Consider the following 13,395-nt stretch of genomic DNA (forward strand, 5'->3'; position numbering starts at 1 on the left):
GATGGTCAGATTGCATCTTGTATTTCCATCTGACCAGCCTCTAATTTTCTGACAGACACATGTGGAAGGAACGACTTCCCAGTCCTGTTGAGTCGTCCCTCTCAGGAATCTGCGCTGGACCGGTTTCTATTTCTTATTAGTAAAAATGTCTGAGGCTGCATGATGGGGAAAGAGAGATACTGGGACAGGTTGAGAATCAATTAATGAATGACATTTATTGGAACTGAACTTAACTCAATGTAGTAAAATGTCAGGAAGTAAGATGCAGAATAATGTGCTGCATGAATATTTAACTGTAATCAAGATTCTGACTTGTATGGACAGATTAGTGTTATGAAAATCTAAGCTGAATAAATGGTTTCTTCCTTATAATGACGCCGCAAAACACAATGCAATGTTTACCTTTACAAATGTTTTCAACTAAATCAAAATCTGAAAACATGGGAGTCTTCCTAAAATTACAGATAATGATGTATCATTGGAAGAAACTAATCAACTGTATAAGGCATTCTAATATTTATCCAGATTCCTGTCAACTTGGATTTCTCCTTTGTACAATATTCACATAAAATGTATAAAGACATTTATTATAAAAGCAAAAGTGGAAAGAAAATACAAGATTAACATTTATAGCAGAACAAGCATAGAAAATGACAAGCATGTAAAATCACATTAGAAGTTATATCTCACTTTGAAATGTCAATTTAGTTTTACTCAACAGAGTTCCAACATTTTATCAAATGATATAATTTCACAATTATATCATAATCAATTAATTAAATATAGTCTAGTTTTAATTAAATACAGTTTAGTAAGTCTATCCATTCAGATGAAAAACATACTTCCTATAATTTGTAAACACATACAAGTTGGCTTGCAAGAAACAGCAGTAAATGTCACGTACATGAGATTAATGAGATCCATTTTTTACATACATTTGGAACAAGCAACCTTGGTGACAGTTACATAATATTTAATGCATTTTAATCCATGCCTGCACTTCAATCAATGAAATGACTGAGGTGTAGCGTATTTAAGACATAACATATTTAAGACATGAACATGATGAGATCCATACTTACAGAGAAATGTTGGGCTCTATTTTAGGATTTCATTGTGTTCAGAGTGGTTTGGGGCCTAATACTAACACATGGGACGTAGAAGAACTTTTAGAGTGTCATAATTGGAATCTCACCTGGGATGTGTTAGTATGTTATCCACACCAACACATTCATCAGATCCTTCCAAACATTTAGTGTAATTCCAGACAACTCATCTTGATGGATAGTGTGGGATTATCCACCTCTACTAGTTTAAGGATATGTAGCACCACCATGTGGTCGTAAGCTGCTAGTTCAGCAGCCGACAGCAAAGCCCTCCTGCGTATCTTGTCCTAGTGCCTTCATACATGAACCAACAGGCACATCTTGATCCTCAAAACATCAATAAAGTGCAGTTGTGATGAATATTTAGCATACTTATTGTTAAATATTGATCTTATCGCGCCCCATCTCTTTTATTTCACACTAACTTGTATAGATTGGCTTTTACAAAAGTGTGCACGATTTGGATTTCTTCCCATCGGCATTGTCAAATTCGGCTGATGACTCCTTCCTGTTTGGGTCATTCAGTTCATCAAACAGTTTGCTGTCCAGCATCTCCTGTTGCCAGGGAATAGACACAGCCCCTGTGCTGAACTCTCTGAAGAATTTCTCATCTTTGGCTTCAAACTCAATGCCCTTGACTTGGGAGAAGTCTCTGATGGTTGTGCTGTCCTTGGCGTAGACCACGTTGGGGTTGGGCACCCAAGGAGGGTCGATCAGTCCTGCTTCCAGGCGGGGGAAGTTGATGGACTTGAAGAACTCGTGCTTCCGTGGGTCGTCACCTCTGAATGACAAGGAAACACACGGTGTATAAGTCTGTGTCGTTGTTGCGTAAATATATTCAGACTGGGTACGACAAAGGACGATGAGTTACACTTTTGATATTGGTAGAGCTATTTGGGAAGTACAAACTCAGCCTGTGACTTTGTATGAGGCCCACATGAAGAGAACGGAGGTGAAAATAACTCCTCCTCTCCTCATAGATTGTTTGTCTTCCCTCAGGGAAATAGAAGAGAAGAATACCAAGAGACTCAAAATATGTATATTAGAACTCATACTCAAATAATTCAGGCAAGAAACTCGCAGAAGCGATGAATATGAATGTTTTTGAGATGCAATAATTACTCCATGCCGATATTAATACCTAATTCTTCAGATGGAAATTGAGATTTTGTTTGAGTAGATCTATGTTCTGGGAAGATGCAGTTATATGCTATGTATGCAACATGTTACAACTGGAAATGTACATTTCCATTTGTAACATGCATTCTATTCCACTGTATTCTGTTTGATTGACAAAAAATGGGATACAATAACTGTCTGAAACTGGGTCTCACCTGCACCCAAGACGCTCGTCAACTTTTTTCTTGATTAAGAGATGGATGATGTTTTTGGTTGGAGGGTCAAAGTGTTTGTGGCTGTACTTGCACTGGTCCTCCAGAGTGCGGCGAGCCACCTCCTCCATTTGCACCTTCTCCTTGTAGTCTTTGAAGGGCAGGCGGGCAGCCACCATCTCATAGATACTACAGCCCAGCGCCCACCAGTCCACAGAGGTGCGGTAGGACTCCTGCTTTAGAATCTCTGGAGCCATATAGCCACTGGTGCCAGCCTACAAAGAGAGAGAGAGGGGGGGAGAGAGAGAGAGAGAGAGAGAGAGAGAGAGAGAGAGAGAGAGAGAGAGAGAGAGAGAGAGAGAGAGAGAGAGAGAGAGAGAGAAGAGAGAGAGAGAGAGAGAGAGAGAGAGAGAGAGAGAGAGAGAGAGAGAGAGGAGGAAAGAGACATACACGAGATGGCGACTTCTGAACGCTACTAGGTTTCTATTCCTTGTCAGCCAGTGAGGCTGACATGACCACATGACCTCATGAAGATAGAGGTTATGCCCCCCATGGCTGGAGCACTCTCCCTTGAGTAAAGGCCTACTGTGACTCAGCTCCCTTCAGCAGACAGATCCCAGATGCAGCTGAGTAATGCTACGATTAGCAAGATGAAGCTAACACAATCCAGGTCCAATCCCCTACCTGACAATGCAGCAGTTAGTGAAATTAATTGGGGTCTAAAGTTTTACTTTACTTGACGTCGAGTCTTAGTGGAATAGACATCTCATCTTGTTAAATGCAAGCTCTTTGAAAGGAGGTAAACTTCCTCCAGAATGCAATACTACAAAAGTACCAACCAAGATGTTCTACTTTCACACATTGTTCCTGGCACATGATTTACTTTTGGTGTACAGTGGATGCCAGTCATGACCCTGGTGGTCACAGTCCCATGTCGGGATGCCATCAAGCCCTAACAGGGTCTTACCTTCTGGCAGATGGTCTTCTTTCCAGGCAGCTCTACAGCCAGACCCAGGTCAGACAGACGACACTGTCCAAAGCTGTCCAGAAGCACATTCTCCGGCTTCATGTCTCTGTACACTATGTGCATGGCATGCAGGTGCAGGATGCCCATGGTAATCTGTGCCGTGTAGTAGATGACGCGCTCCATCTGGATGCCCTTCTCACCCATGTTGTAGATGTGGTACTTGAGGTCTCCTCCAGTCATCAGATTCATGACCAAGCACAGGTGAGTTTCTGTCTCATAAGCGTAGGCCAAGTTGACGATGAACAAACTGTTGACCTTCTCCAGGATCTGCTTCTCCAGCAGGGCCATGCCTTGTCCGTTCTTCTTTTTCAAGCGCTTCTTGTCCAGCTTCTTGCAGGCGTACATCTGGCCTGTGTTTTTGACCTGGACGGCACACACCTGGATGGAACAGAGAGAGGGCGAACCAATGCATAGCACATAACGGTCAGCACACATCATGGTGTTGACAAACGTATGGTGTTGATTGGAGAATGGTTTTGCAAAAGTCTCTAAGGATATATATATATTATATATATATATATATATATGTTTATCGGAAGCTTTAATAAATTAATGTGCTAATTATTATTAGTTACTTGCGTTATTAACAAAGTGGCATTAAAAGGAAACAAGCCTTTTAATACTATCTAGTAAACACATGGACTTTATAACTAATTAGGATTATTATTTGGGGACTTACCTCGCCAAAGCCTCCCTTCCCTAGGGTCCTGAACTCATAGAAATACTTTTCTGTTATTTTCTGTTTTTCATACTCCTTCCATTGTAAGAACTTTTCAAAAAAGGGACTGGTCTGGTACTCCGTAAAGGGCTTTGCCTTCAGGAACTCCCGTGTGGTATCTCTCACCTTATCCACCATGACTTCCTCAAAGTCCTTGTCTGAAACAGCCGTACACTTCTCGGCCACATCCCTGGTCAGATAGGAAAGGAAGCTTTTGGAGTCAGCCTTACAGAACTTGTTGATGATGTTCTGACGATTCTTGTCTTTGGCTCCCCCCACTGCCAGTTCCCAGTCCTGAAGCTCATCCAGAAACTCTGCTGCTGCCACATACTCGGGCTTGGAGGCCAGGAGAAACTGATGGAAGAATGTCTTACCCAATGGTTGTTTCTCACAGAGCGACTCAAAGTCCTTCTCTATTGACTTGCGGATGGAACTGCTCTGCTCTAGCTTGGGCAGTGACAGGCTGCGCCTTCGCTTTTTCATCTCCTTCTCATCTCCTTCCTGGGCCTTCAGATAGGCTGTGTTGGCCACCAAGTTGTCCAGCCCGCCCATGTCGCACATGCTGCCTGTGGTATATGGGCTACTCCCTGCACTGTGTGACTGAGTATGCTGCCTGTGGTATATGGGCTACTCCCTGCACTGTGTGACTGAGTATGCTGCCTGTGGTATATGGGCTACTCCCTGCACTGTGTGACTGAGTATGCTGCCTGTGTCCACTTCTCTACAGTCCCAGGAGAGACTGAGACAGCTTACACCTGCTCCTCCACTGAAGACACTCTCCACCACTCACCTAATAGCATGTAGAATTAAAAAGAAAAACTCTCAAGGGATTTTCTCTTAGGTAAGTGTTTTGTGTGCTTATTCGTGGCCACTGCTCACTGAAAGGAACTTACTTGGACTCTGACTTAAGAAGCTTTGGGCCATCTATATTTAGGACGACGCCATGTGTCAGTGTAGATGGACACAGTGAGGTTAGCAGGTAACCAGCACCAGTGCCATTAAAGGGAATGAAGGACTGCAAGTAACAACATTCAGGTTGAGGGGGATCAATCAACAAATGAAATATCCAGTTTTACTTTATGTGCTTGAACACATTTGTCTTTCTCCAGGATTATTTATTAAATGATATAACTGTCCCTAAATTAAGCGGCCCCATTTTCATATTGTTTCCTACAAATGCTTGTGATAATAATAACACGCCTTAAAGCAAACCATCCTTAAGTTGCTAACCATTGTTCTTGCCAATCTCACAAGTTAAGGTGCTGCAATCCATCTAATACACAGTAATCTCTGGTTCATGAACAGTCCAGCATGTGTGTCAAGTCCTGGTCAGGAGACCAAACATGGATCATCCTTGCTGTGGTGAGCAGACAGATTGTGGGGAATGGGCATTCTAGCATGGGTCTGTGTTAAGAGCAAACGTTGCGCTCAGTAGCCTACTCATCACCATGGCTGTCTATACTGTGTGTATGTTCTGTATACGGTTTGCATGGTGACACTCAAGTCAGTGTCAGTGTGCAAATGTCAAACGAACAAATGTCCTTAGAACTCTGGTCCAAACCAGAACCAGCAGCAAATCATAGGTAGGTATCACTCTTAACTTTTTTACACTTAATAAGAGATGAATCTAGAATATGTATCAATTTCAGAACGAAGAGCAATCATAGAACCTTTGCTTTCCTTAACATAGTATACCACAAATATCAGCAGGGTCATATTCTCGTTGCAAATGCAGTTTTAGTCACAAGTGGCCTGCTTTCTGCCCTGCTAATATGACACTGAGGGCTGTGGTTCCCTCTCAGTGGTGATGCCAGAGTTGGCTTCTGGTCAAGAAATTAGGAAGATTTTTTCAAGTAGTAGTAGTACATGTGGCCTGGGATTGAAAAAATTAAAGAGCTGCACGTAGACTGATACAACTTTAAACACAGACAACAAAACAGACCCAACTAAACACAAATCAAGGTCAACTAATCCAGTTTACTCCCTTCTCCATAGGGCCGCCAGCCTGCACAACAGCCTCTACAACTCACCTGGAAAGCAGCTGCTGCCTTCTCTGCTGAGGTTGCTTCACTGGCTGATGCACCCCTCCAGGACATCCTTAGGCCCTACTCTGTGACTTTGCTCGGCGACGTTGTTGAGACCTCGAGACTCCTGTGCTCCAGCTCTTGCTCCCTCACCCTGTGCTGCTTCTCCATCCTCCCCAGTGGTGGGATAAACCGCCTGTTCAACATGGCACCTTTCCATCACTGCCCCACTTTCTGAAGAGGTCTGAAGACACACCCACTCAACATGGGAACTGGACTTATTTCTCGATATAAAGGCACCTTACTCAGTACTTATTTTTACTTTTAATATCAGTGGAATGGAGCTTTTTGTTTTGTATGTATTTGCGACATTCTTGTCTGTGATTGTCTCTGGGTGATTATACAGTATTGAGATGCAGGGTCCTGTAAAATAGATCATTACTTGGCAATAACCATTAAAATACAGTTAGACAGTTAGAAATACAGTTACTATAAAAACTATTTGTATGTCGCTTTTGGATAAAAGCACCTTAACTTTTGACATTAAAACCAAGCTCTCCAATGCAAGCTTTACATTACACACTGAACCCATCATCATTTTTATTTCACAAATGTGAGGAACCCAGGGGAGAAAACAAGGGAACTTAGGGTGGCCAGATCCAGAAGCTCTTGTAAAGGCTGTCTAAATAATACTAAATTCTTTTCACTTTTAATTTGATTACACATTTTTATTTACAATGCACAAAAAACAATGACAACACAAAATCTATCTAGCTAACCCAGGAAAAGACATACTGCTGCCATCCACCACAGACCCGTTTTCTTTCCCAGTTCAACATCCCACAACTCTGTTTGGAGGGCATTGTAGATTTGACCAGATTATAACCCATCACACTTGAATGTGGTACAGGAAGCTGTACATCAGTGTAGTCCACCTTGTCCTCAGACAGACGCAGCAAGTAGAAGATTTAGGAGTTGTTCATTTGCCAATTCTCTGTACAACCCAGTCCTGCTGGCACAGTGGGCAGCGATTGTTCTGTTTCACCCACAGTGACATGCAGCAATTGTGAAAAGAGTGGTTGCATTCTCCCCAAACCACTGTAATGACAAACAGACAAGGAAACAATGAGAATTACACCTTGCACAAATTATTCAACCGTAAATTTAATTAAAGTACATATCATCTTCACCGTTCACCTTTCTGACAGTAACTGTCAGTGACGAGGTAAGTAGCTAATTCAGTTAACGTCCAAATTTGATATTTACAGAAAATTGAATTCACATGAAGAACGAGGCTTACCAACACAGTCCTCTTGTTTGTTTTCAGCTTGACACCGCAGGCACGCATCTGTGGGTAAAGGAAAGTGTCAGCGTGTTTGTGGTAGACATTGGATGGATTGTCACAAATCGCTAATCTCTACATAGTACAGTAGTACTAGGGCTATCCTTGCAACTACAACTACTGGCTTGGCAAACACTGAATGTAATACCAACTAGCTAGAAGATATGCTAGTGAATTATCTAACCTTGCAACAGCATGTTAGCTACGACACTGAAATGTAGAGTCATTATGTGGGAATAAAGCTACACAAGCTAGCACTTGCTATCTAAAACGTCAGTCACACTGAGTCGCGTCAGCCGCTAGCGTAGCGCTAGAGCTAGCTAGCCTAGACACTAGCTAGTAGTACTAGTCGAACTTACCCATTACTTGGACTCTACAGATGGCACATGTATCGCATTCAACATCCCAGCTCCACATTGCTACAGCATTCCATTTCTTCAGAGAAAACATCTTGTCGCCACCCGATTTCGACACGGTTGAAGTGTTGTGAGAGTGGACTAAACCCGACTCGTCACCCTCATCCATCTCTGCAATGAAAACACGAATCAAAATGGACGAGCTAGCATGATGCTAACTTTTAATACTACTGATTAGCCACAGGGGGCGCTCATTTCGTTAATCTTGCTACAATGTTTCATCAAATCAAAAATCGTCATAGCAGTGCCGTTTGGTGGCGCTAGAGTTCAACAATTGTGGGGGTGGCAGGGATTTTAATGGACTGCACAACAATTCTTGGATTGTAGGCTTATTGTCAAGTAAAACAGCACTCTGACGTTTCGAAATTGAGTACATGACTTTGCATACATTTTCAACGTGTAAAGCGCCAGCTACTTGTAGGAAGCCTGGAGCTCAAACAAGCCTCAGGCCCGGGAGGGATGTTACTCCGCATGAAAGTGCATGGGTAGCTTTCAACCATGGTCCGGTCAGCGCAGTCCCAGCTAACACATTTACGTTGCCCTGACGTTGTCGCAACGTCACGCGATGACCAAACATACGTTGCCGCAACGTCTTTGGCGACGTTGCGGGACCGTGCATCTGTGGGGCGCCAGTAGGTTGCCGCAACGTCATCTTGTGACGTTGCCAGTCCGTAACCGCGACGTCGTGGCAACGTTAATTTTCCGACGTTGCCAGTCCGTAACCGCAACGTCGTGGCAACGTTATTTTCCGACGTTGCCAGTCCGTAACCGCAACCTCCTAGCAACGTAATTTTCTGACGTTGCCAGTCCGTAACCGCGACGTCGTCGCAACGTTATTTTCCGACGTTGCCAGTCGGTAACCGCAACCTCCTAGCAACGTTGTTTTGGGACGTTGCCAATCCGTAACCGCGACGTCGTGGCAACGTTATTTTCCGACGTTGCCAGTCGGTAACCGCGACCTCCTAGCAACGTTGTTTTGTGACGTTGCCAGTCCATAACGGCGACCTCCTAGCAACGTAATTTTGTGACGTTGCTAGTCCGTAACTGCAACGTCAACAATTTACTTAATTATGAAGTAACCTATATTTCATATGCAGACCTCATTTGCCCAGAAGGCTACTTGTTTTGGTATAATAGATAGCCAACATTAGGAGGAATATGTTTGTGTGATGTGTAGCCTGACTCAAGCTAAATCATAAAGGAGGCAGCATTTCAGAATCATAAAGTGTTTTAATCGCCACGAAAGTTTGCACAGACAAAGAATTTACTTTGGCAGGAAGGTATATACATTCACCATATAGGAATCCTAAATATGTGGTCTACCTATACTAAAGGGGAGTCAGATGGCTGATCGGTTGGGAAATCAGGCTATTAAATCAGAAGGTTGCCAAATGATGTGTCCTTGGGCAAGGCACTTCACCTTACTTTCCTCCAGGGAATATCCCTGTACTTACTGTAAATAAGAGCATCTGCTAAAATGACAATGCACAAAGTATGCATGTAACATTTACAATTAAAAAACTAAAATGGCCAAAATATATACATACGTGAAAAAGGGCCACTGCAAAACAAACACTGCAAAGAAAAAAACACTGCAAAACAAACACTGCAAAGAAAAAAACACTGCAAAACAAACACTGCAAAACAAAAGTGCCAAACAAACAGTGCAAAAAATGAATTAAAATCTTCTTCCAATCCCCGCTATGAGTTCTGTCTGTTGGCCCTGACAAGGAAGCACAAAATAAGTTAGTGTTCGATTAACATAATCGCACGTGTGAAAAGGGGCTATACAAGTCATTAAAAAAATCACATCTAAAATAATATACGTCATCAATTAAAATATTATGTGATTCTAGATTTGTGTCATAGCCATGTGAAAGATTGGCTATGGAAGTTGCAAACATGATTCATTCACCTGGCTGGTTTTGAATGGGCTGCCGGGGTGTGTTTGAGTGTTTCCTCTATGCGGAGCTCCACAGCTTTCTCTCCCAGTCCCGTCTTCTATTTCATCACAGCGTCTGGAATTAGAAGTCATGAACTTATTGTAGTGCCCTTTTTTTAGTTCTAGCCCACTAGGCTACTTCTCATTGACAAGCATTAACATGAGCATGAGCAATACGTTCTTTTTAACAGCACTGAAAGCACGTCATTCTAAATCAGGCTATGTCAAATCATTTAATCTCAGTGAGTGATGAACAAATGAAGAGGCAGCGTGAACGCCCTACAGCAGCTGTTCAAATACGTGTTAAATCTATACCTCTTTTAAAACGGAATGAAAAAATAATAAACGTGGTAGGTCTAACCTAAATCACAAGGAAGTACCTCACACCAACAGCAGATATATGCTTCATGTTTAGGGCTGGGGTGGAGTGATTAACCCCCCTGCCCCGTCTCCTGTTTGGGAGTCCTCAAAGAGGCTCAGGCAGTGATCATCTGTGCAGGAGCCACGGATGATCCCGCTGTGTCCCGGAGATGTACAGGGAACCGGATGCTGAGGCTATCGGATTCAGAAAAATGTTTTTTTGCAGGCCATGGCATACATTTCCTATGTAGCTTTCATTCTCAATTTACAGACAAACCTGTTCCCATGCTGATGTGCATAAGTGTTACTTTGCGTTGCTTCCCATTTGGCAAGACTACCTGACTTTGCTGCACCACCAAGATCTCTGAGTCCAGGGACATGAAAGAGACAAGGTCTCTGACTTGCCCAGAGAGGAAGCATCCCATCTCTCCCACCTCTCGCTAACTCCCCTCTCTCACTAAACATCTGTCTCTCATCTATTCTTCCAGATCTGTAGGATGCTCCCGATCTGCGGCCGTGCCTAGCAGAGATAGCTGAGGTGGAGGTCAGAGAGATGGCCCAATAGTTCCAGTGGATTGTAAGGTCACTGTGGTGAAGACACGGAAGTCATAGCATCAATGAGAAAGCTTACTTTAAAGTGAACCAGTATTCCCAGATATGGTATCTGTGTCACTTTAAAAGTAAATCAAGTCAGGGTTTGTGACATAAAAAGCACAGTAAAATTAACGTTTTTCCTGTTTCATACTGTGTGTCAAGGACAGCATTATGTGTGTGTGTGTGTGTTTATATACTTAATAAGCACATTAATAGCTATGGGTTTAAACAAATGTGTAAAGAAGTCTCATGCAGAGAAGTCCAGTCATATTACAAAAACATTGTCTATACTTCTTTCTTTACTAGCACACATGCACAAATAACTGAGTCGTGGCTTTAATCTATGACTAAGTTGACCAGAATGCACTGCTACGGGCTCTTGAGAAACTCTTCAGGACACATAATGTAACATAACAAATCTGACTACAAAGAATGTGAATATGATCTGGGTCCCCAGGGGCTCCCATTACTGTGAAAGCATCTGTTTTCAGGATTTCTGAGGAAAGAGTCTATGCTGTCTATTTTGTGTGTAGCTGTTGCTTGTAAAGATTTTGAGGAAATGGGTCTCCATCTTCAGCTCCACACAGAGAGCAGATACAAACTTAAAGTTACCAAACAGATCACAGACCACACACACACACAGACATGCAGACACACAGACACACAAACACTTGTATGGTTAGTTCTCTCCAATTTATGGTGTACAGTATATTTATGATGTCCCTGAGAGTAGGATACTAAATTCAGAGAAAGGAGGGTCTGGAATTTGCTATTTGACTTTTGCACATGTGGTTTACTGACCAGCAGAAAAAAGAATGTCACAAACCTGTTTGAAATGATGATATACAAGAACAAATAACATATCAAGATACCTTTTATTTAACATAGAGAATCATTACATTTTATTATGCTGCAATCTATCACTATCACCAGATAGATAGAAACCTTTTATCTTTCAGTGTATCTAATTTAACTGCTTATCATCCTGGACTCTTACAATGTGGTGAGTAAATCATGGCTCGTAGTTTCAGCAAAGGAAAATAAGACTTTGGCACTCTTCTTAAGTGTCACAAATGTCGGACCAATATGATTTGCACCTCCACTGAACTGAAAGAAGGGGTGATGTTTTTGACAAAAGGGGCCTAACCAGACATATATCTTCTACAGTAGTAGCATAGGTATAATAGCACAGTGTTGTGACACACACCAATAATGCCCACAAAAAAACACACAAAACACTAATTTACACCTAGTAATTTGCCAAGAAAGCACAATTGACCAGCCTACCTAATGTTGTGCAAGGCACTCTGAACACCCACATACAGCCTATGGAGAGTATTCTGACCCCTTCTTGTGTGCCGTTGGTATTTTTTAAATAGATGTTAAATGTTTCTATCAATGTACATACCCTCACATCACTAAATAATTTACTGGAAACTTGTTCAATTTTTGTTGATGGTGTATTAGACATTTAACTTTTAATTTACATATCAAATGAATGTATATAAACTGTTTGCAAATATAAGTTATTGATATATTTTAGACTGTATATGTATATCCTTTGCTGAGCTTCTTTACAATATAAATATGCTGCTAAATATGTGTCAAATATTGCACATATAAAATGATGCATACCTATGGACTGTTCCACAATATACTTATATGAAGCACTTAATGAGTTGCATTGTCTATTTCACAGTACTTAACAGTAAGAGGAACACTGTCATGTAACGTGTAACCAAGATATCTGTGAAGAAAACTTGCTCCAGCCTCAGTTTGAAGTTTCGCATTTCACAAATACACAGCCCAAACAACATTGGAGTGATTTCAGCACAAGTCTCGGAATGTCCTTGTGGTTCAGCCAAAGTCTGAACCACAATCTCATATAAAACTTGTATCAAGTTATATATGACTGTTAATGGACATTTCCCATCCAATCTGACAGAATTTGAGGATCTGTGAGAAAGAATGAGAAAAACTGTCCAATTGTAGGTGGAAGGCTGCAAAGTAGCCTGCTGAACAAATATAATTTCTATTTTTCCTTTTGAATGCATTTATGTATAAATGTGTACACGTTTCTGGGGGAAATGAAGTGCACAAAAATAGATCACATATTAATTGAATTAATTAGTGTGGCAGAGAGATGTCAAAACATTGAAAAGGTTATTGCATGTATCAATAATTTGGTGCTAGCTTGGGGTGTTTATGTTCAACATTGAAAAGTTTTTGTGGTTTTAAACATAATTTGGATGAGATTTTTGATGTTTTTCATTGTCAACCGTTGAAAAGGTGACAAAATAAACAAATGTTCCTGATTATAGTGGATCTTTTGTCTCCATTCCATCTCGATCATCCACTGTTTGGGTTTCTGAATATGTTTTAACCATTAATCGAATTTAACCGACTTTAACCTGCCTGGTTAAAAAGCATCAAAGGTTTCTGTAAACATATATTTTTTAAACTGTATCGTGAAATTGTTCGTCAGCACAAATACTGCCCTTCTGCCAAATCAGAAAGACAGAAACAGGCAGAGAT

General features: G+C 41.6%; 2 protein-coding genes across 2 annotated transcripts; both read right to left on the minus strand.

Moving 5' to 3' along the window:
• Nucleotides 1-1,547: 1,547 nt before the first annotated feature.
• On the minus strand, nucleotides 1,548-4,813 carry grk7b (G protein-coupled receptor kinase 7b). The gene is made up of 4 exons (XM_047035710.1): nucleotides 4,144-4,813; nucleotides 3,405-3,842; nucleotides 2,441-2,712; nucleotides 1,548-1,887 (listed from the first exon to the last, which is right to left on the minus strand). Exons 1-4 carry the CDS (start codon nucleotides 4,741-4,743, stop codon nucleotides 1,548-1,550), a joined length of 1,650 nt encoding a protein of 549 aa, XP_046891666.1. The 5' UTR covers nucleotides 4,744-4,813.
• Nucleotides 4,814-6,913: 2,100 nt separating this feature from the next.
• rnf7 (ring finger protein 7) lies at nucleotides 6,914-8,116 on the minus strand. Its single transcript, XM_047035711.1, has 3 exons — nucleotides 7,908-8,116; nucleotides 7,507-7,554; nucleotides 6,914-7,304 (listed from the first exon to the last, which is right to left on the minus strand). The coding sequence occupies exons 1-3, from the start codon at nucleotides 8,071-8,073 to the stop codon at nucleotides 7,186-7,188; spliced, it is 333 nt and encodes a 110-aa protein (XP_046891667.1). The 5' UTR covers nucleotides 8,074-8,116; the 3' UTR covers nucleotides 6,914-7,185.
• Nucleotides 8,117-13,395: the final 5,279 nt, after the last annotated feature.

Source organism: Hypomesus transpacificus, chromosome 15, assembly GCF_021917145.1.
Source record: "Hypomesus transpacificus isolate Combined female chromosome 15, fHypTra1, whole genome shotgun sequence".
Lineage (NCBI taxonomy): Eukaryota > Metazoa > Chordata > Actinopteri > Osmeriformes > Osmeridae > Hypomesus > Hypomesus transpacificus.

Bases quoted from the DNA above. Each gene is read 5' to 3' on its own strand.
- rnf7 (XM_047035711.1), bottom strand. From the start codon at position 8,073: ATGGATGAGGGTGACGAGTCGGGTTTAGTCCACTCTCACAACACTTCA. The intron at 7,555-7,907 runs GTAAGTTCGACT...CTTTACCCACAG, and splicing joins CTGTAGAGTCCAAGTAATGG to ATGCGTGCCTGCGGTGTCAA. The intron at 7,305-7,506 runs GTAAGCCTCGTT...TTGTCATTACAG, and splicing joins CAAACAAGAGGACTGTGTTG to TGGTTTGGGGAGAATGCAAC.
- grk7b (XM_047035710.1), bottom strand. From the start codon at position 4,743: ATGTGCGACATGGGCGGGCTGGACAACTTGGTGGCCAACACAGCCTAT. The intron at 3,843-4,143 runs GTAAGTCCCCAA...TGTTCCATCCAG, and splicing joins GGAAGGGAGGCTTTGGCGAG to GTGTGTGCCGTCCAGGTCAA. The intron at 1,888-2,440 runs GTGAGACCCAGT...CTTGTCATTCAG, and splicing joins GACGAGCGTCTTGGGTGCAG to AGGTGACGACCCACGGAAGC.